This window comes from Ambystoma mexicanum, chromosome 11 (assembly GCF_040938575.1).
Source record: "Ambystoma mexicanum isolate Mex_15411 chromosome 11, UKY_AmexF1_1, whole genome shotgun sequence".
Classification (NCBI taxonomy): Eukaryota; Metazoa; Chordata; class Amphibia; order Caudata; family Ambystomatidae; genus Ambystoma; species Ambystoma mexicanum.
The window spans coordinates 1,399,615,487-1,399,639,587 of record NC_090934.1 but is presented as its reverse complement, the minus strand read 5'-3'; the positions used below and the strand labels follow the sequence as shown (position 1 = coordinate 1,399,639,587).

At 43.6% G+C, this 24,101-nt stretch overlaps 1 protein-coding gene across 1 annotated transcript in view; it reads right to left on the bottom strand.

Annotated features, from left to right (window-relative positions):
- Positions 1 to 24,101, bottom strand: part of CHSY1 (chondroitin sulfate synthase 1) — a 102,018-nt gene that overhangs the window by 62,618 nt on the left and 15,299 nt on the right. The window contains exon 2 of the mRNA XM_069625023.1: positions 10,153 to 10,648. Within this exon, the coding sequence (XP_069481124.1) occupies positions 10,153 to 10,648 (496 nt within the window). The remainder of the gene's footprint in view (positions 1 to 10,152; positions 10,649 to 24,101) is intronic.

The window sequence follows — 24,101 nt, the reverse complement described above, 5'->3', positions numbered from 1 at the left end:
ATGCATGCAGAAATAAACATGTTCTTTCTGATCAGCTACGTCCAGTAGAACAAGTACAGTGGCAATGTTGAACATAGTGGTTGCATATCTCAGTTACAGTGAAGGACACTGAAGGAAGGGGTTAAAACCAACTCATGTTGCGGGTTCTCTTTCCACCATACATGGAAACGAAAGCAAGGCAACTGAGAATCCCATGCTTTGACCTGTTGCCCTAACCTGTGATTTTTGCATGCATAAGTATTGGGGTATCGGGCGAGTTACATAAATTCAGCATGTGCAGTTGCAGGCAGATCGGAAAGTGTTCCGTTGGCACTCCCATAACCGCAGGGATTTTTAGCATTAGATGAACATTTTTAAGATTTAAAATGCACTGCACATGCCCCTTCTCGTTACAGGTGGGATATAGGGGCAGAGGGAGATTAACAGTACTACGATGGAACGCCTCCTAGGGTTTCCAACACACATGGTTAACATAAGTCATTGAGAAGTTCAGTGAGATTTTCTTGTCAACAAAAAGCTCGTTTAAACAGAATGGGTTGTAGTAGTTTCCTCAAGTTAATGACGTTTTCTTCCATTTATGTTTTTTTCTTCCGTTCATGGTTTTGGGGTACAGGTACATTGTTCCACATCTGGGGTTGCTCAATGTCTTAATTGAAATTCTTGACTTCCCAGGCAACATCAGTTGGTTTGTTTGCAGACTATCTGAAATTCCTTCGAATTATGCAACAGGCAAGATGTGTCAGGTTTGTGCCGAGACACACTTGCTTGTTATAGCATAGGTTCAGTCAGGGCTCCAGATAAGATTTGGGAGTGGAGGTAGTTCACGCCCAAGTAGGGATCACAATACATTTTTTTAGGGAGATATATTGGAGCCCGATTCCCAAAGAATTTTATAAACAAGCAAATGCCCGACAACTGTAAAACAAAATTCGTAATATTGATTTCCATGCAGCTAGTTATTGATGCACATTAAAAGATACAGGGTTACTTCCTCCGATCAGGCAGTAATGATGGTAGTTTCTTCCCGCGGTACAGTTCACTACTGGACCAAACAAATCACAGAGTTGAGGGTGAAAGCAGGGGTGCAAGATTCTACATGCCTTTTCCTCATTTTGTGGGAGTAATTTTACTCCCCAAGTATTTGCCAATTTTAGGCGGGGGGCCATAATGGCAGATATCTGTAGGGATGGGTTCAGTAGCCCATGCCGTTCATCAAGTTCATGCCTTGGATTTCGGGGGTTGTAGCGGTATGAAGTATATATCATGGGGATCATTGGTCATGCCTTGAATCCGTGGACTTCAGATTGTCCATGTCTAACTATTTGGGAGGATGTTAAACCTGGTTGTGACACACACGCTTAAGGTATCATGTAAAAATTGAGTTTGCTGTCCACATTGTGCGCACCATATACCATAGCATGTAAACACTGAAGGCAGCATTGCCTGGAGCAATAAGAGTGAATCCAGTATGCAGGACTAACTAGATCTGTAGATAAAATGGTTTAACACAGGTTGGCCAAAATAAACATGGGGGAAGAAAAGGCACACCATAAACACATTAACACTGGCAAAGCGCAAGGGTGCCCACCTTTGAACCAGACATGAACATCTGAAAGTAATTGGGTTTAAGTGGCCTGGAGGGGTAGATTGTAAAATCCACAAAAAGCCCCAGATACAATGGAAATTACCTTTGCTTTCTTAACATGGTCCCTTAGACGAGTCATGGCGTACATACAAAGGCCCCGATTCAAGTGCTGGGGTATGAACAAGGAAAGTGATCAGTAGTAAATATGGGGCCCTGCGAAGAACAAAAACAAAGTGGTCAGATTAGGTATGGAGGGCAGTGGTTGATGGGTCAGTGGGTGGCCAAGAAAAGTGGAAACATTAGGGTCGTATCATGTTGGATGGTGGGGTGCAGAAACACTGCTAGGGCACTCGATTTGCCAGAGAAAGGAGGAGTTGTAGTGCAGAAGGTTACATTGGATGAATTTTCACGCTGGCTATTTAAATTATTGGCACAAGAATTACGGGATGTCATTGGATCAGGATCATTTAGGGCCATGGTGCCACGACTCCCAACATGTTGCAGGCAATTGACTGGGAGATTAAATAATGAGCCCAATGCACTCCTCATATACAGACTCCAGGATGACATTGAACACAGAATGGGTCCAGCTAATTATAGTGAGATAGCAGCTTTGATTGATTCTTCAGCCAAGGTCTTTGCCAAGTTAATTTTGAAAGATCTTAGTAAATGGGTGGAAAGAAAGAAATTGCTGTGCCTGCTACAAACAGGATTCAGGAATGGGGTGGGGACCTTGATTAGTGCCCTGGCTCTACACACTTGCACCTCAGATATAGCTGGGGCATTCGCCAAAAAGCTATATGTAGCAGTTTTAAACCAAATAGCAGCCAAAGTTGAAGAGGTGGGGTATATGTTGAGGCCTCCTGAAAATGATCTATACATTAACAATACAAGCGCCAATGGGGATTAAGACCAATCATAGTCACAAGAGGGGTTTGCCAGGGTTGTATTATCAGGCCCATCTTCTTTAATCTCTTCCTGGCTGATCAGTGAATGTTAGGGGGGGGGGGGGGGCGGCAGTTTGCACCCAAATGTGGTGATCTAAGTGTAAATATTGCTTACGCAGATGACTGTTAATGGCTCACACTCCCGCTGGGCTTCAAAGACTTCTAGATGGGATAAATGAGAGACATCTAAGAATTAACCCCAGAAATAACTCAAAGAGAAGGCCCAAGTCTTACTCCTGGACTTTAAGCCAAAAATCAAGCAGGTCCCCGCAATAATCTTGGGTTTCCGATCTCCCCAACAAATTAATCTCAGCTTAAAAAAAATACGAAACTCGGGCCTGGTATTGCCCTTATGAAGGCCCTTCGCAGTAAGCTTTGCGCCTTCACTTTACTGCCATTGATTAAATTGTACAGACTCAAAATGACTGCCATCATTTTATATGGTTGCAAATTGATGCCATGTTGCGACAGATCTTTGATAGATAGGCCTACCCAAATGTGCACCCATTAGAGCTTTAAGATTAAAACTCAAACTCACTTCTTAGTGGGCCCAATATATAAAAAGGTGTCCATCTCTGCACCTAAAAATTGGGGGTCAAGAGAACCTCCCGCTGGGTCTATATGAAGAACCTTTTGAAGGGTAGTTTGCCTTACTAATCATTAACTAGATACGAAATGCATAACACTGGATTCACTAAACAGTGATTATGTTTAAAAAATAAAATCAACTAGGATAGAATTCAAGACCATGAAAGACCACCATTATTTGTTCCAATGGCCAAGTTGGGATCCTATCTAGTTTCCCTCCAAAAAACATCAGGACCTGTACTTTAAATTTTGATTAAATGTCTTACCCACTGGTGATGCCAGCTGGGTGGCTTAGAATTAACTGAATCATTATTCCATCTTGTGTTAAAGTGCCCTCATTCCTGCAGCAGAGAATTAACCATCTGGGGGGTACTCTTACACTAGTGTTCGTGTCTTGACTATTAATCTGTGGGAAAGGCTCAATGATCAAATAAAACTTTAATTGCTTTGGACATCTTTACTAGAGGAAATTCTTTTGGGCTTGAAGAATAGAATGGCTGAGGGCGAAGCAGTATGGACAGACATGGGCTTAGAAATGTGACTAATTTGTGTCTATTAAAAGATGTGGTTTTGATGGTTTGCTTATTTTTTGTTGCTGTATTTTAGTGAAGTTAATTGCTTTTATATCATCTTTTTAGTGCAAAATATTGGGTAATCATCAAGAAGCATGGGTTGATCAAGCACCCATCACATGGTGCGTACATTGCAAACAGAGGGGCAAGCTGGTGTTCTTTCTCCCCTCCCAATTTAACGCGCTGCCTTCCTGGGACGGAGGGGCCCTCCATGCATGGAGCCGAATGGAGATGCCACCGCCTGCAGGCAGAGGCCAAGGACTAAGGTCCTTCCATTGTTCGTCACGCCACCAGACAGTGTGGGTTGCCTTCGACTGGCATGCATGCTTGTGGTGAATGTTGGTGTATGCTTGAAAGGTCGTGGTTTATTGAAAAAAAATAAAGAAAAAAAATCCATTGTCCTAGGACAAGCCACAGCCAGGTGACAGAGGGACGAGGGGGGGGGGGAACTCTGCCACCGGTAACCAGCAAAGTAATGAGAGTCTCACAGGTCGATCCCTATAGAAAGCACTGGTAGATACCACAAGGGGAAGCCACACCCAGTGCAGAATCACCTGCAAGCCAGCTCCTGCCTTCTCCTTTCAGGGAAACTGCAAGGGGGTCTTGGGGAGGTGGCGGGGAAACAGATGAAGCTGGAATCTGTGGGGGGGGGGGTGGGCACACTTGGTTGTCCCCGCTTTACATTTTGCTAGTCATTGTAGGCAGCCTACGGGGGCACAGGGCATCAACTATGGGAGTGGTCAGCACAGTTAGAACAGCAAAGTCAGCGCCTCGTTCTTTCAGACTGCCAGTGTTTTTATGATGCATGAGGTTGATAGAAAGTCTTTCTGAAAAGAAAGGGTGTAGCATGGTACCAGTAACAGCGTTGCTACTGCCTGCCATGCTAACAAGTTCCTTGGCTTGGGATGGCTGCCTGTCAAGCACCATCTCAGCTTTGAAAGGACTTTGTCCCAGTTTGCTCAGTCTCCAGGAGGGCCGACCACAGGTGTATGCACACTGCATCACCCATGCATTCAGGTAATGCAGCCAGAAATAGCATGGAGGATTGCCAAAGTGGTGTGGGTGGGATTCAAGGACGGGGACAAATGGCACATAATGTGGGTTCCCCAAATGTCAGATTCTGGCCTATCAAACATTAAATAAAGTGACAGAACTTTTTCATTTTTCACTAATGTGCAAAAAAAACAACTTGTAACTTGAGGTTTGGTTGATTCAGGATTTATTGTTCCAAATAAAGTTGCCCAAAGCGTTTCGAGATAAATACAGCCCCTGAAGAAGAGAATCTATGAAAATCAAACTTTAAATCTAGTAGAAAAATAAATGTAAACAATATTCTAGATTAGATGAGGGATACAGACTTAAATATTTTTTAAAGTTTCCAAACATTGATGTTGAAACATAAATAACATAAATTAAATATTAATTTATGTTTCAACATCAATGTTTGGAAACTTTGTATTTAAGTGTGTATCCCTCATCTAATCTAATCTAGAATATTGTTTAAATTTATTTTTCTACTAGATTTAAAGTTGGGTCTTCATAAATAAAGCCCCTGAAGAAGAGAATCTATCTCGAAACGCGTTGGGCAACTTTATTTGGAACAATAAATCCTGAAATCAACCAAACGTCAAGTTACAAGTTGTGTTTTTTTGCACATTAGTGAAAAATGAAAAAGTTCTGTCACTTTATATTTAGACTATGTGATGTCTACATCCTAGTCTAAAAATGGAATGTCTAAACAACTTATGCTTAATTAACAAAGTGAAGATTGAATAATTTATCCTCAAATACTTGGTGATATAGCCCTAGACAGTGTGCAGGGGACGGGAGTTCCCCAATAGGGAACACTCTGTTTTCACTTTGTCCACAACCCATATGCCAGGGTTGTTATCTTTCTCCCCCGCACCTTGACCTTACAACTCTATAAATACAATCCCAAATTACTCGAAAAGTTAAGATACACTTTGGTGCGCATGGTGTTAAATTCACTTTTGGCTATTTATCAAACATGCCCATGATAGTAATTCGAGCATGCAATCTAAACTGGGCGAGAGAGCTCTCAATGTGGAGGTTTTGGGCCACATATCTCCACGGAAAGGTGCACCGGCAAGACAATTCTTCGCCATCTTGTTGCCTGGCTGTCAGGGAATTTACACACTTCGTGTTGCGTTACCACATCTAAAAGGTTGGTTGGGCTGGTGCAGTGTTAGTCAGGTGTCGCCTGAAATAAATCAGCCACCCTTCCTGGATCCCAATGAAGCAGCCTCCACCAGCTCTAGAGATCGAATTGAAAGGCACCTATGAAACGAGATCCACTACTTTTAACTTAATGTGTTTAGATCTTTTAGTTTCCTGAAGTTGGAGTACTCATCTTACATGTACTTGAAATACACTTTTGAGCTAAATCACAAAGTCCTGCTGTGCTGTAAGTAGTAAAACAACGTTAAAACCCTTTTAAAAGGCGCTTTCTAACTCTGGCTGGACGTGGAGAGAACGGCAAGGACAGGCTCTGCTTAGAGGCATATTTTGGGACGTAGCTCACTACAAAGCAAGAGAGCTCACATCATTCATCCATTGTGGTCTTCCAACCTCTGGCAGAAATCTGGTGGCACAAGCAAACTGCTAATTTGTTGGTTCTATGCATCATTTTAATTGTATCCTTTGCAAATTCACAAGTGTACACCTTTATTGTTCACATGAGTGCGGGGGGGGGGGGGGGGGGGTGGGGGGAGTGAGACTCCGTCCCAACCCCCCAGCCAAATTAAACATAATTAACTGAAAAATAACCCATGAAAGGGGGAGCGTTTTCCACTGTTGCAAGCAAACACTAAAGGTGCACATCTACTTACAAAGCTGTACTAAATATATATCTTCTGCAGAGTACAATCCTAACAAGCATTCACCTTTTGTTTAACTAGACTACAGCGTAGTAGCATCTTTTGACCCAAGCTCCAAATCCCAGCAACAAAGATTTTGAATAGTTTAAGGGCGCAAATAATTTCCAGGATCGGAGATTCAGGAAGACATTTTTTGCGGGGTCTAGGTATGGTGAAAAACCAGCCCAATAACCAGCGCTGGGTTACATAAGTATTGCACGGAGTCTATCAGGACTACACAGTTCTTTCCCCTCCTAGCATCTTGAATTTAGGGTTTAGGAAAACGCAGGTCACACTGTACCAGTAGTTTTCATTACACGTGTACTGCATTATATATTGTTGTACAGAGTTATATCATATGCCCCAAGGCACGCCTTCCTTAGGACCAGTGACACCCTGGGAGGGTCCCAATAGGCCACTTTTAGAACAGATCCAGGCGCCATAAGCCATGGAGATGGGTGCAGTATAAATATTGGATACATAAGCACAAGGGTTGGCAATTGAAAACTGAGGAAACATCAAATCCCTCACAGCCATAACTAAAAATGAATCAAAACAACCCAGGAAGACCCCCCCCCCCACCCCCAGTGTTTGGTTCATCCCAACCACTTGGCCATCTACCACGGTCACACTTCATTTTCTCGTACACGTCTGCCTGTGTCCAAGACCCCTGCGACACTGTTTAAGTCTCAGTTTCCAAAATGGGTTTACATTTGTTTTACAGGAGGTGGACCAGGTCAGAGTTTCACATTTGCATGCCAATATCCACAACAGCCGAGCCTTGAACGTTAGCTGATGGGTGTTGGTCCTCGATGACCCTCTGAAAACCACATGGGAAATAACAGTAGAATTGATCCTCCGCCACCCTTAAGATACACATTTCTCTGCCCCTAAGGAACTTCTGGCATGGTTCAGCCACAAAGGATAGAAACTTATAAGTCGGGCCAAGACAAGCATAGTGCGAGAAGTGGGTCCATTATAGCAACACTATGAACAATCAAGCCATAGCGACTGGGTTTCCTATGTACTGAGAGTGTACACACCATCATGTCCGTATTTTTGGCGTATGAATTGTGGTACCATAAGATGTTGTATTCTAATGGCTGCATTCTAATGGCTGCATATATTTTTAACAAAATATTTCCCCATGTGATTTAGCAGGTGGTTACACTTGTGTTTTTATGTATTAAATAAATGTATTCATGTTTTTGTAAGGAACTCCGTTTGATCCTTTGTCAACCTACATTTGTTTTCAAGGTTGGTTTGCAGAGTGTCATGAGGACCTACACAGGGTACATGTACATGTGATGGTGTTTGAGACCTTCCTTTGGTTATCTACCACCAAGTAGGAAGGCACGACTCACTCCAGAGTGTAGGACCTATGTCAGACTAGTGCCTCAGTACAGAAGACATTGCCAGTTTAGATTCCAACCAGTCAGGTGGATGCTGTCAAGCATTTTTACAGTTCTAACGTCTATTACTTCCAGCAGCTGCTCAAAGTCCTTACAGGTTGTTAGAATAATCAAGGAACAACTGGCTTTGACGGGTTCTTTTGGAGGGTCCACAGTGTCTTGAGAAAGGTACAGCCTGCTTTGTTCTTAAGGAAATCAGGTCCCATGGATTAGCAAAGCTACATTTGCTGCATACTACAAAGAGGATTACTTATAAAGCCGTGTGTAATGCACACAGCCTTTAATAGCCTGCTTCTCTCTTCCAGCTGTATATTTCTACTCGTGTTTTTTTTGTTGCTGGGCATGTGTAAGAGGGCTGCAAGTCTCTCAGACCTTGCACCCAAGTTACAGAACATTTTCCCAGTCAAACCCTGACCTACCTAAATGAAGAACATTAAGCATCTGCTGGTTTCCCCAAACAGCAGTTGTGCTCTACGACAGGTCTCCTTGGTACTCTTTCAGCAGCAGGCGATTAGGGATATGCCCCATGGACACCTATAAATAACTATTCCAACTCCTTATGCAAGGAAATCAAACCACTTCGTACATCAGGTTTTGGACCTGCTGTCATTAAGGTTAGACAAGTGCTAGAGTAATATACATGTAAAAGTAAGTCTTAACGGAATGGCTTCACTTTTCCAATTTTGGGACCTTCGTAAGTTTGCAAGTTGGAAGCATACCAAAGCTCCACTCTGCTCTGAAACGTAAAGAGCATTTACAAATATGAAGGCACCTTCTGGGCATTCTGTTTTCAGACTGAAATGCTGATGGAGGTTGGCGTGGGTTCACGGATCCTCTGCACACAAGCACGAGAGCTCACAAAGACGTGGTGTTCAGGATAACCAAGACGTGGTGTTGAGGGAGGAAGGAAAGAACATGTGCAAACTAACCGTGTCTGAATAAACTAAAGAACAGAAGCCATTTAAAGTCAATGGATGGCAAGCAGCTCTTTTCACCAACTGTTGAGAGCGATTTACTCGTTGGAATTCCCCTACCCCAGTCTCCCTAACCACCCCCATCCCTCCCCAAAAAATCCTCTGAAGCAAGAAACATTTTGGCAGCAGGACCCTGGGACACACAGATCTGCTCCATCCCTGCCCCCATTTAGGAAGTCTAAGTACATCCTCAGGGGACACATGGTGAAAAACTATTAACCAGATTCAGGAAAATAACCTCCATCATCCAATTGCCCAGGATATAACCTTTTCCATAGATGCACACCACCATGCAAGGGGAAAATCTTTGGTTGCAAATGGTAGGCATTCTAGTGGGAATCATACTGACAGCCATGCAGGCAGGTTATTTAACTTTAAGGAAACCCCTTTATAACCAGCATTTCAAGGCTTTTGGGCAAGGATAACCTGGTGAACAACAAATTATTCACGAGAGGTTATTGAGATGCCTCAGCGGGGGAGCGGGGGGGGGAGCTGGTGAATCGAGCATAAGCCCCCCCCCCCAAAACGTTTCTGAATAGACCAATAATGGTAGGATTAAAAAAATAAAAAGCAGAGACCAGTTTAGACTGAGAAAAACTGCAATCCTAAAAATCAAGGACAATAAAGGAACTATGTATTTTCAATTCTAGAAATCGAAAATAGGTTAGAGCCACTACAGAGGAGCACCATTGAGACTGTGCAAAGGACGTACAGTCTGGAGAATAGATTGTATTGAAGAAATTTAGGGTAAACCCAGAAAAGAAATGTGTCCAAATAAGTTGTAATAGTAACAAGGGGTCCTGAAGACTCAGAATGGGTTGTAAATAGAACTGACGTTTCACCAGGAATTCAGGGTAGTGAAGAGAGAGTGTAAAGCCCAAGCCAGGGTTACATCATGCTTTGAAAAAGGCATTCCTTCCCTGCCCCAATTCTGGTGCACTTCCCAAATTCTAGTAAAACGATGGTGTGACTAGTGAAGATTATTAAAAAACCGCCAAAATAATTAAAAAAAAAAAAAACATAAAAATTCCTAAAAGTAGGAACTTGTAATAAAAGTTATATATTACAATAGCATCTGCAAAGTTTAAAAAAAAATAAATAACGACCACGCACCCATTTCATGCTCAGCTTCCATTTGATAATCATACTACTAAAGACAATATATAATTTTACTACAGCCCCAACAAACATAACTCACCTCATAAGACCAGACGCACTGTACACCAGCAAACCTTCGCACGCATCTGCCCACCTCAACATCCTCATGAGTGGTAAACATCTCTCTGAGGCATTCGCCAATATGAGGCACCATTCTTCTTAGCACTTCCCTGCTCATTATTACTCCAGGACCTCCCATGCAGAAATTCTCTCCCGGCTCCAGCGCCAGCTTTCCCATTTCCTCTGTGGTGCCCAGACCAGTTTGGCCAAGGAACAGGGGTTCACTGCTGTTTAAACTCCTAAGAAAGCCTTCAAGCCGGTCTCCTTTAATGTACACATCATCATCAGCCCTCATAAACCATTCATATTTGTCCAGGTAGTGGTCATGCATGTACTTCAGCATCATAAAGGATTTCTTCTGTGGGGGGTATGCATCGTCAACACCTTGTAGTGCTACAATAGGTATTGGTATAGAGGTGTCGGAACCCTCACTGGAGAAGAACTCAACCTTCCCAGGAATGGTGCTCGACCAGGTTCTAAAATAGAAGGAAAAAAAGATGGAGAAAAGAAAAAAGTTAAAGGGCGAACAAGAAACTATATATACACAAATTAAAACAGCCCCCCGCCATCCCCCACCCTCACCTCCCCCACAAGAAGTTGAAATTTGCAGTGAATATTTCGAACACAAACTTTTGGAAGTTGCGATTTGCAGCGGATGATCTTGTCCCTAAACTCATGGATAGTCAAAAATACTCTGATTTATAGCCCGAAACCCAAGAAAGCCACCGACAAAGCCTTCATTAGTGACCATCAAACAATAGTGATCTACCTACAACTCCTATGCATTACGCAAAAGCCTGTCATTTTATTGCAAGGGTCTGCAACCTTTGGCTCTCCAGAGGTTTTGTACCACAAATCCTGTGTACTGGACCCTCTTGCAATGCTTCAATACGTTTTTTGCTGGGACAGGAGGAGAGACGACTGGCTTAATATTGCTTATAAAAAACGCACTACCTTACCTCTATAGCATGCTCACTTATGCGAAATCTATAGCTTGTGTGTGGCCACACAGATGTATAATCTACATAAACCCGCGACATACGAGCGAGAGCACTGGAGATCTGTAACCAGTCGCAGAAAGGTAAAAGTAGGGTCTTCTCGTCAAATATTAAGGCTGGTATGGCAGCTGTGCCCGTTTCAAAAACAAGAATGTCTCTTTAATGTCATGTTGAAGGCCACTGTATCGGTAACACTCCCATGTTGATCTTGGAACCCTCAAACTTCTAAAGCTCCTGTCTTTCATGCTGTGCATTAGGAATTTCGTAAACAAGACAACTGGTCACAGCATGAAAGGGTTTTTGTTCGCATATACACAAAGTCTGATACTAACAATACTATATGGATCGGAGGCAGACCGTGCTAGTGATACTACATGGCTAAATGAACGGGAAGGAAAATCTGGCGCGCCATCTTATCGTTATCCCGATACATAAAGCTCGGCTTGGAGCTTACTTCACTTGGCTTCCTTAAAGATGAAAAGGGGTTACCTCCTTCACCTTTATGTCGTCCTTCGGGAAAGGCCTTGACAGGTGGGAAACTAATTAGTCTAAATCAATTCAGAACAAACAGCGAGAAGTTATTTAATGATCTAGATTACACAAGTGATTGGTCCCTTGATTTTCATGTACTAAAGGAACAATTAACTAATAAAGTGGGACTGTGAACTAAAAGCATGTTACTAAACTAAAAACGAGCCGATTTTACCATCATAATTACTCGATCGTACACACAAGTCTCAAATTTACTTTACCCATATATAGAACAACATTATGTTATAAGGCTTAGTTCCTTCAACGTGGTCCCAATGATAAAATGGGTGTAATTTTATTGTGCAGAACCTGTCGGTTATGCAAAGGTTCTGCCAAAGAAATATTAAATCCTCTTTTTAACAGAATGCATTAATTGTGAACACAAAGAATAGCTGTTCACAACGTGGGCCCTTTCCATATGAAAGACTTCTGGCTCAAATCGCCAACCAGTTTGTTTATGTCTTGCCATTATCAATCTTACGAAAATTGACAGAAGATATTGCTATATGAAATTTTTTTATTGTCCATAGAGGATTCAAACTGATTTGCTTTTAAAAGCGGATTTAGCGAAATTGTAATAATGCGAATATAGGGTAATTATAAATTGTCCAATTTGTAATGAATTTGAGATTGGTTTATGATGACTGGATAATCTTAACTCTTCAGTTAAGAGTGTGAACGTTGGGTTAAACTGTAACACGAGGGGGGGGCGGGGGCTTGCCTGCAACATGTGAGCTAGAGACCTGTAACGGGTTTTAGCCCAGCATGCAACAAGGTGGAACAGGGGAAGTCTCAAGTCTTAAGGCGGGTATGACTGCTGTGCACACTTTGAAAGGAGAGAATGGCTCTTGAATGTCTAAATGTAATGAAAACAGAACCATGTTAAAAAGTCGCTCTAAGGGGAATCCAAACAGTTTAAAATAACGTGTCGCAGAAGCACCGAAAATCATGACTTCATATCCTGGCGACCGTCAAACATGTGTTGGACCAAGAAGACTGAAGAGAAACCGTCCACGGTGTTTCGTGTATGTAGTCATCCAGATAGCAGAAATAGCGCTTTATTAAAAAAACACGAGTATTGCAGTCCCTGGAATACGGACCAGGAAGCCAGTATCTCCGAATGCAGTGCTGGACGGACATACATCCTCCATTACAAATTCTGTGCTCGGCAAAATCCTCAGTAGAATATATGTAATGCTGGGTGGACACCTCATTGTTTTTTAAGAACCAAACTTACCATCACTCTGACCCCCAAGGTCCCTCCCCCCCTCCCCAGTCTATCGTCAGGAACATAAGTGTACCTCAAGCTCATCCCACATACTCCTACCTCGCTGGGCATCGGCCTGAGAGTGAATCCTACCTTCAGACATAGGGTTCACGCCCTCCTAGCTCTCACTCCCATCCCCATAACTTTCCTCTCCTGCTTTATTCTGTTAAAGCCAATTTAGTCCAATGAACTGCACGCCTTAGACCTGCTCTTATTCGGGTGCCAGTGCTTTTCATTTCTTTTCATGCGATCACGACCACCCATGTGCATTCCCCCTGCCCCCTTCATTCAGCAACAGATCGCCTTTAAGCCTTGCACACTGCACACCAACCTCCCCCTATCCACTGCTCTCCATCAAGCCTTTACCCAGGAGTGTTGCCCAGTTGGTGTATTGGTATTGGGATGGTTACTCTAGCTAGACCAAGATGTACCCCCTGCTTCCCACTGATGGTGCGCCTAGATGTGCCCCCATTGTAATTCTACCCCTAGATTGTTCCCAATTATTTCTGCTCTGATTTAATTCCTAGATCATACGCCCCTGCATTTCTGCTCACTATTAGTACGTTATCCTCCCTAGTTGGTGCGCCATTGGTGACTCGGGCACACCAAAAGCTAGATATGCTGCATCTCCTTCACACTCCAATCCGACATACTGGGTTCATAGTATTCATTTTAGTTTGTTCCCACAGACAGAGGTTAGGTAGTTTTGACCATGTGCACAAGCTACATGCCTGAAACCCTAAGTTTATTTCCATAATCATAATGTTCACTTAGTAGTTTTAGAGCAACTAAAAGGGCTACAAATATCTAGATTACACAATGTACTTGTGGCCAGTCCATGTTCCACTACTGCGGTGTCCCTCCATTTGACCAAGTCGAACACTTCACACGATAAAAAGTTCCAGCCTTTCACAGAGGACTCGCACCCACCCCGTCGCTCTACTCCTAGGTCTCCACCCATATTATCTTTTCACAGTCCATTCTTCACTTTGCCAGACACAGTCTATTTCTGGCCTGTAGGCTCGATTTTCCCAGAATTCCCATTTAAATTTAGTTTGAGAAAAACAGTCCTGTGAACAAAAAGCCTCCACGTTTCAAGCATGTACTCCTTACCAACTTCCCAGAGAATTTACCATTTACGTTTCTGCACTTCACATTGATGACTTTTGGCTGATCAAAACGCACTCAAACACTATCCCTCTCCCTTTAAACATGCTCACCTTGGTTGGATTAACACTCTATGCTTGGTAACTGCCCAGTGCCATCTCCACATGTGAACATTTATGATAGTTCACTCAGTAATTGCTCTGTCCTAGCAAATACCTGCAGTATTAGGTTCCTCTATTTTAGATAGCATTAACTTATCAATTTCTGATTAGACCTGTGTCCATGCAGGTCGCAACGCTGGCAGAATGCAGAGTGTACAAAATACAGCTGAAACAGCTTGACCCGAAAGGATCAAAGTCAAAAGCATTTGCTTGGTTCATAAATGGTACATGCTCCCCAAAAGAAAAACCCCAGAGCCTTGCGATCTTTTGGTGCTTGCATCTTCACGACTCCCATTATAAGTCAAGGGCTACTAAACCCCCCCCCCTCCACGATTAAGAACTAAAATACTGCAGTCAGAAAGTCCCTTAAGATATACTGGTTCCGCTCCCTGGATAGCCCATCCCAATTTGTCAAGGACATTGAACAGTTTGTTGCTGGGCCTCTCGCCATTATAGCGCTACAGTACCTTTTCAAATCCTCCACTTTTGCATAATCTAAATGCCGACATAATTGATTATCACGTCCATAGTTCCCAAGAAACCACATTCGAGATTTCAGACTGACTGAAGTGGTTAGTTGCAAAGACTTGGCCTCAACCAGTGCTAAAACCTCAGGCCTACATGGTCTCAGACCTGCTCCATCAGAACTGCTCTACTCTCTTTCTGCATGACTCATCCTTCATCCCCGTGACCGCTGCAAAAGCTACACCAAGTCAAAGAAACTAGGCATCCATCCAAAAGACACAGCCAACTCAAGAGTAGGCCCAGCCTCCCCTAAATGCACAAGCCCTCAGCATATGCTATGGGGGCTGGCAAGCCAATTATCAAAGCTTGATTGCACGCTATGTACAGACTTCTTGGACCAGCGACAGCAGCTTCCAGTAGCCCACATATTCAAACCAATGCTTAGGGTAGCAGAGGTAAATGATCAGCCCGACCTATTTAAAAAAAAAAAAAAAAAAAAAAAAAAAGAAAACCACACACACACACACACACACAACACCATCAGAACATACCTATGACCCTTTACCTGCTCCGGTAGCAGACTGGTCCCAAGAAAAATATGCTTCCAAATCCCAGAAGCTTAAACTGCAGAACCACCATACATAAGATTTTAGTCCCCTCTCGTTCATGAGACTTGAGGTGGCCTAAATAATCACTTTATAGTATCTTAAATTAATAAAAACGAAAAATAAAGTAACCACACCAAAAAAAAATGCACAAACGCATATTTATTACACCTGTGCAAAATCGGAAATGTAGGCAATGCTAGGTTTTTTGGAGAAGGTTTGGATTGGTTTTTAGCAGCAGTTATAACTTGGCATTACTCAACTAGCATGTATAGGAATTAAGATACAGATTGCTTGGAGCAAAGTGACTAACCCACTGAAAGAAACTTGTGGAAGAACCGAAATACCGCAACACCTGCCAGCCACGAATGACCTGTGCAAAGGCACCATGCCAGTTAAAGGGGAGGATCAGTTCCTCAAATGGTAGAATGAGCTGAAGGCAAAAACGCCCCATCAAGCCCCCTCCCGCCCCCAAAATGCGCTACCATATGGATCCTGTACAAGTCCAGCTTCCACCCGACATTGACATCTAGGAATGGAAAGTGCCTACGGGCAAACTTCTGGCAGGATCGCAGACTTGAAGACAAAGTAGTGAGCTACATTCTGCGTTACTGATGCAGGTAGTGCTGGATAAAAAAAAAAAATCCCCTGGATCTCTTGCACTCACTAGGGTAGCAGGGCTAGGATTTTTCTGCAGATTCTGGTAGAGGGCCTGATATTTAAATACAAGTGCAGAGCTTCCCGTTCCTTGCAAAACCTGCTCAGTGTAAGCTCTCAGCCAGCTGGATCTGCAGAGTAAAGACCCGGACATTGCCCTTTGCATAGTCTTGAAAATTGCTGTCGGATGAACATCTACTAGGTACAGAAACAAAGGCCAGGTCATTAGCAAACCTAAATAAATAGCTATGCAACACTGCTTATTGTATGCCTTGACTGACACACTAGTACTGAAAACATGGCTTCTGTAGTGCTACTACCTTGACATTATGAAATTTGACAGACACATTGAAACTGAAACAAAGCAGGTGCTGGTCTATAAAGTGTATTTGCATGACTTAGTTCATGATTTTTCTTAATATAAATTAGTTCGTCAAAAATTCGGTAGAACAATGCCATGTTTTCGTGCTTCCAAAGTTAAAAATAAGTCAGCTCCTAAATGGAGCTCAATAAAAACATTGAGAAGGAGTGGCAGTGTATTAGCATTCAGGGAATTTGATAGGATTACGGCAGCAGGTTACCTTCTCCTTTACTCTTCCGATGCCCTTTTCCTGCCATGTTATTGCCGCTGGCTCGTGTAGCCACGAACGGGCTAGAAAATAACTAGTATATAGTCCAACTCGTGCTTTAAATTGGTGAAAGGAAACTACGAGCACTCTACAGTCTCTGCTTTACAGCGCAGTGTCAGGGCTTGGGTTCACAGAGCAAAGGACAGTACACAGACCTCATTGCCTGGAGAGTACGAGGCGTTTACAGCAATGTATGAGGACTCTGGACAGGTTCCATCAGGGAGATACCTAGTGCAAGGACACGTAACTCTACTGCATTGCATCTGCAAATGTTGGATATTTCATTACGGAAGTGCTGAATGCCTGCAAGTGTACAAAGAATGTTCCTCAGAAAGCTCTGCGTTTACTGCATTTGTGAGCTTTGATCTTCAGATGTAGAAAACAAAACGGTTTAGCAGCTGAAGCGCAGGCATTTTGAAAAGTAGTTTTCAACCTGTTCTACTAGTGAAGCTAGAGACAAAGTCACTATGAATATAGACACGCAATTTCTTCCAGCCACGGCAGGAAGAGGGCATAACAATCTAAGTCCAAGAAGCTTCAGATGGGTCCACCATCTCTAAAATATATAGGACAATCAAAACAAATGCAAGGAGCCACCAGCAAAGTTTTGAGAAATATGAACTGAAATATTTAGTCCACTACAGAAGGTGAATTAATCCGCGTAGTCCAGAGCACCATGCCAACTGCACAACATCCTTCATGACCCTCAGGTAGAGCTTGAAAAGAAAAAAAAAAACCTGGATTTAGCCTAATTAAAAAATAATTCCGAGGATGGCCCAATTGTCACTCATCCCGACAGGGCTCGTTAATAAAACTAGTGAGACCAAGACATTTAGAAATGCACCAATCCACAGCCAAAACAACAATTTCACACATCCACTTGCAAAGCTGAAAACACAAGGAATACAACGCCTACTGGAAATATGCCCACATGACTAATAACCAGATTTTCAATAATCGAAATGTGGGGCAATGAGATTGGAATTTTTCCAAGCAGCCAACCTGAAACTTGAAAAATGTGCCTTTATATTTTAGCGGAACCAAGGAGCCTCCCTTGCCAGAGTGTCTCGCCACTCCATAGGCAACAATGGTTGTCTGTCAACTGCGGATGAAAGACAACGTGGCATTATCAATAGGGAAAGAGCTAGATGGCAAACATTGATTATGATCCACATTGGATCCTCCTAAACTGCACGTCAATGATATGACATCACGGTAGCCTACAAAAGGAGCAAGGGTGTACTGACGTAGGCAAGCAATCACCAAAATCCTTGAATCAAGACACGTTACTAAAAAAGCCTGAAAAATGAGATGAACTAGAAATAAAAGCTTTCAAATCTTTTAAAACAAAAAGGAACAACGAGTGTGGGAAATAACAGTTCCCCACATGGCATGAGAAAAAAATCCAAAAGGAAGACGCAACTAAGAAAACTCTGGAAGGAGCCCAAGAACAAATCTAAAGCAAGGAAGTCAGACACCCCCAGACAGCATGAACCAACATGCAAAATTTGGTTTGCTTTAAATAAGAAAGGACTAGCCAGCCACCCCTCGTCTCCAGAAAGCAACCATTGTTATGATGCATCTAAGCACAGGTAACGCGTGCAGACATACGAGAATGTCAAGCGAATACTGGTGCATAGAGCCCCTTCTTGGCACCATACCTCCAAGCTGCTCCATGCACACATCATAAAAGATAATTTATAGCGACCCAAAATGGCAACAGCAATGGAGGACATGTCCATTGCACCTTTACCAGCGGAAAGTGCCAGGGTGACAGTCACGCAACGGCCTACCCACGATTGAACGTTCAATGGCTCAAAAATGAGTACGAGCAGGTTTGCCTTCTGCACCCCTGCATCCAGCGCACAGTAGGCATCGTCCAATACCTGGGAAGTAGCTGTTTTGATGCACAGCCACAACAAATGACAAGAGGCTATAAGATTATTCTGGAAGAAAAGGCAGTTCAATTGAATTGAAACCACCCGCTCCAGATACTTCCACCCAAAGAGTTTTCCCACCCAAAGAGCGACCCTCAGGGGGAACCCATCATAGATGGAAAAAATTAGAAACTAAGTAATAGGTCCAATTAACTGGACTACGCAGTGACGATAACAGACTGCCTAATGGATGCCCTTTTCTGAGGACATCAGAAAAACATGGGTATTTGGAAGGTAGCCCCCGCGCCCAATTGTTATTAACAGCTTCACTGTTGTGGCAATTTCTGCACCTATACAGCACACGTAGTAGCTTTATCAGGGACACATGGTAACAAAGGGAGACAAAGAATTCAGCAAATCAAAGTTTGCACGGTACAGAACTCAAAGAAAATGCTGTACGTTTTAAGTAACTGTACAATAGTAAACATGGGTTCAGAATATTTTTTTTAAACCTGCAAAATCTCAGAATAGTACATGTATTTGGCCTCAAACATACTTGAAAATCTGAGCTGGCAGAATTTTTTTTAAAAGCATAACATCTTCAGTTCCCATTTCCAGACTCCCTAGCCCCACCCCACCATCCCATCCCCAATATTAATGGCGCATCACCTGAAACTCTGCTGCCTGCTCCAAAGGCAATACAGTCTCTTGTCTCCTCCAAGACGAGGGTCCATATTCAAGCCTGCGTCTCTGCGGCCTCTAACACAGCCAAACTCTTTAAATCTGGCTTCTCACTTCACCACTAAAACTCAGGACATTCTGTCCTCCTTCTCTGGCCCCTTTGGCCGCCTCACCCTCTCCTCTTCCCTTTTCATCCTCTGACAACACCAGATGATGTTCCTAGACAAGTCCTATGTAAGTGTCGTCCAAACAGGTGAACCCCTTCTCTTCCAGAATTGCTACCCTTGGCCGATTTCTCTAACCACTTTTCGCCACTGGATCTTTCCCCGTTCTACTCAAGAACTCCCTTGTGCACATCCTCCTAAAAAAAATCTGTCTGCCAATCCTACCTGTCTGGCAAACTATCGCCCAATCAATCCTTTCCTGGGAAAACGCCTGGAAAAGCTGCCCATCTCCAAGCTTACTCTCCATGTGGAAGCGGTTGATGGTCTCCATGACAATAAGCCTGGCTTCAGAGCAGCCAGGTGCACGGACACTGCTCTCCTGAACACCTGTGAAGCTCTGCTCTCCAATCTGGATTCCAGCTCTCCCTCCTTGACCGTAAGGTCAATCACGCCGTATGAGTGTCTTCTCTACCTCAGCTGACCCCATCTCCCCCATCACCTGTAGGGTTCCCCAGTGCTCATGCATCTCCCACACCTTGTACAACGTGCTCACGAAGCCCCTGTTCAATGGTCTTGGTATCACCTACACCAATTATGCCGATGATACAGATCCTCATCCCGTTGTGAGATTACGACAAGGATTTGGCCTTGGTGGGCAAGGTGTACCTAATCATCCAGGCATGGATGCCTTCTCATAGTCTATGCCTGAATGATAAGATTGAGCTCATTATCCTTGGCACCACCCCCAACTAACTGAATCACAAATACGCTAGCTTTATCATAGATGGCAACTCTATTAGTATAGCCAAAGAAGTTAAACTGCTAGGTTTTTATCTAGACGCCACCCTATCTTTCTGCCAACAGGTTAGCGCCATGGCCTTCTCTACAGCCTACACCTGTATCTTAATTGGAGCAGATAAACCCCTCCTCTCAACCCAGAGCTGCACCACTCTAGCCAGAGCCCGAATCCTGTCAAAACAGGATTATTGTAACGCCCTGTATGTTGGAGCCAACAAATATGATACAAACAAAATCCAGTTTTTGCAAAATAATGCTCTCAGAGCAGCTCCAAAAAAAAAAAAAAAAAAAACATATCTGCAACACTAGGAGAGCCCACAACTGGCTCACCACAACCGACAAAATCATGCTCAAGGTAGCTTCACTGACGCACAAATGCCTCAATAATGCAGCCCCTCGCTACCTTGTTGACAGATTCCAGAGATACACCCCCAACCGATCTACTAGAACTGCAAATTGCAACCTATTCACAGTGCCTAGATTCAAACGATCCAAAACTGGAGGTAATAGCTTCCAGGTGAAAGCGGGCCAACAATGGAACTCCCTGCCACCCACCTTAAGGACACCCCAAACCTACCCTCATTTCAGGCGCAATTACATTCAGTGTATAAAGGAAAATGACCGCTAACATCACCCACGCTTGCCTTCCCCATGTACATTGCTATTAATGTTTCTGCCTTGTTTTTGAACCTGTAAACTATTGTACAGCATTGAAACCAAGCGGAGAATATCCTTGTTGCTCCTGCGCCCTGATACCCTTGGGTGTGGCGCGCATTACAAATAAAAACTCCACCCTGATCAATCAATTCTGTGAGAACCTGGGCATCACGGATTTGGCCCTGGCGTGGCCGACCTTCCTCTTGGGAACGACCCTCCCAGGTCCAATGTGGGTCCCTTCTCTCAACCACCTCTCCACATGTGGTGTCCACCAGGGCTCTAGTCTCTAACTCTGGCTCTTCAAGGTCTATCGGGACCACCTGATCACCACCGTGTTATACATCGGCTCTTCCAGGCTTCCCACAGCCAGCTCCACCCATTCCCGACTTGTCTTCAATTCAGGAGTGGTCCACCTGCAACGATCTCTGCCTTAATTCCAGCAAGACTCAGATCCCTCATTGAGACCCTTGCTCCAGCTTTCCCCCCAACTCACTGTGGCTGCCCTCCTTGGGACCTCTATCTTCTCATCTGAGAGGCACAAAAAAAACAAAAAAAACATTAAAAAACCACACACCTTCGACACTCTGTTCTCTCCATACCTCCTTACATCACATCGCTTACCAAGAAGACCCACTTCTAGCTGCACCTCCTCAGAGGTATTCTACCTTTTCCCACCTTCCCCCAAAAGCTCAGTCTCGGAGTCCTGGTTCTCTCCAGGCTGAACTACCACAACAGCCTCTCATCTGCCTAATTGTACTCTTCGCCTCCTGCAACTAATCCAGAACAGGACTGCGAGACATCCTTGGGCTCAAGCCCAGGAACCGCATCTCTGCAGCCCTGAAATCTCTCCACCTGCCTCCTAGCGGCTGCAAGGATCAAGTTCAAGGCCCTATGCATCATCCACAAGGACTTAAATTGCAGGGCCCTCACTATATCCAACTCTTTCTGCCTAAATAACTGCCCTCTGCTCAGCTACCACCCCTCCCTGCAACTCCGAGGGTCAAACGCAGAGGGTCTCCTCTGCAGGTGCCTGGAAAGGCATCCCAGCCCTCAGGCTTGAGTCGGACCATCTGCAGTGCCCCAAGACCTTCCTTTTCTCCTCTCCCTTTTGGTTGCTTGGCACCCTCAAGAGTCTTATCGGGTACCAGGCTCCTCCACTGGCTCCTGGCCTACCACCACGGGCTGTAACTGGCACCCCAACAGCCCCGCCGAGCAATGCTGCCCTGATCGCACTTCCCCTACCCTCTCCCCTTGCACTTCTTGCTGTTGCACTTGTATGATCCGAATGGCCTTGTAGGATAGTTTATATGTTCCCCCCCCCCCCCCAACGGTCTCTCCTCCCTTGTCTTGTGGAGCCTGTACAGGTGTGTTATAAATATTAAAGACTAACATTTTCCAGAAATAAAAAGTGGCAAGTCAGGAGCAAGTTAGAATTATAGTAACTGATTTGAACATCGAATTGCCACCTTCAGGTTTAAGTCAAGGGTAAGTCAGACTTTTGCTCAACGGAATGCCTTGGTGAATCAGCCAAATTATCTCTTCAGCAGTACCATTTGTTGTATCTAGGATTGGGAAAGTGAACACCAACTTACAGGAGCACCCCTTAAATATGTTGGGTTACCCCCTGATCACGCTCAAACCTGAGTAAATACACCCCTCTAGGAAATTAAGGTCACAAGTCCATCTTGCAAAAGATCTTTACAGATCATGAGGATTGGGGGAATGGATTTCTGACCAGCATTCTGTACTCTGTGGCTGACTCCCAGGTCCTGAAGAATGGTGCTGGGCCTGGGCTTAAATATTGATTTGGTTACTGGATAAAAGCAGAGCTAATCCAAAATGGTCCTTCTTGCCTTTCAAAAGATTCTGCAAAGTCTTCCTTTCTTCTTCATCATCATCAATTCCTGGCAGCCATGCTACTTAACATATTAATACCTTACATAGAAACAAACTTCAGCCCTGCAGATTTTTTACGAACTTTGAGGCCCAGCCCTCAGTAAACACTATTTTTATAACCAATTTTCATTCATACTCCACATACCTTACTGATGGTCCTACAATCTCTTTGAAACCTGATTTCATAATTCTTTATGTCGTGCATTGACTCTGTACACTCCTATTCTTAGTCTGCATAGGCTATTGATGAACAGGAACAGCTGCTGAGTTACCTCGTGCTCTCTGCCTGCCCACCTATAGTGTTTCTAGCACAGGCTGAATTCACTGTGTACTTTGAGCAAAGCCAACTACAATTTAATAGTTTTACAAATCTATCCATCTAAAATGTGCACCTTATATTTCAATCCTAACTATCTTTATTTAGCTACCCCTCCTCCCCCCTGGACTCTTGCCCAATTCTAAAGTGCTTGGAAAGTTTGGAAATGAAGTAAAGCACTAGGCTCCTTCCCAGAAATTGTCTATTTTCCCTGTAAGGAAAAATCACTTTAGCCTGGTACAGGTTTGTAAATTGGCCAAATTACTCAAAATACACAGGCCCTCAGGAATAAGACATAATCACATACACAATCCACCAGACAGGTTTAGCAGTAAAGCTACGGTGAGTCCCTATGTACGATCCAGCCAAGTCACCAAATAAAAAAGTGTCTTAGTACATGGTCATGACCAGACAAAGTGAAAATAGGTCTGTTCCAGAGACTTATCTTAGACTAGAAAGTAGATTCCAGCCAGCTTTCATTCAAATTAGGAAAACATTAGGCCTCCTGAGGCACCATATATTTGCAAGAGGCACCATACATTTGCAAGAGTTTTTTCAAACAGCTTGGGCCTCTAAAAAGGTAAAAGAATGTACCCTTCCAAAAAAACAAGTGGGGCCTACCCGCTTAGTGCCCTCTAATTTTTTGTAGCGTTTCCACCGTTACTGTTTTAGAAGTCAAGTTGCGAATAGTTTAATGCCGAATTTTCAGGGTGTTTCCTCTTTGTATTGAATGTCCCGTTTACTTTTAAGCATGAGGTGCAGACAGTGTGGCACTGTTTTTGTGGTCAGAGAGCAAACACAAATCACTCCACAGTTAAGGGGCGAGTGTGGGGCACCTGTCACACCTCTCCCACATCGAACCAATTTGTGTAATATAAGAGCACAACTTTTTTTTTTTAAAACAAAAATTAAAATCAATATCAATTCTCAGCAATGGAACCACCAGCTCCTCCTCCCCTCTTCTGTAGTGTAAATAGCTTTTAATGGGTGAGGCAGTATCTTCTCCAGAAGTCCCCCGCCCCTGTGAGAAAACAGCTCACACTATGTGCTTATGCTAATCAGAGGAAGGCTATCCCAAGCGATATTTACCACATCCAATGGCCTATGGCCATTAGCAGAT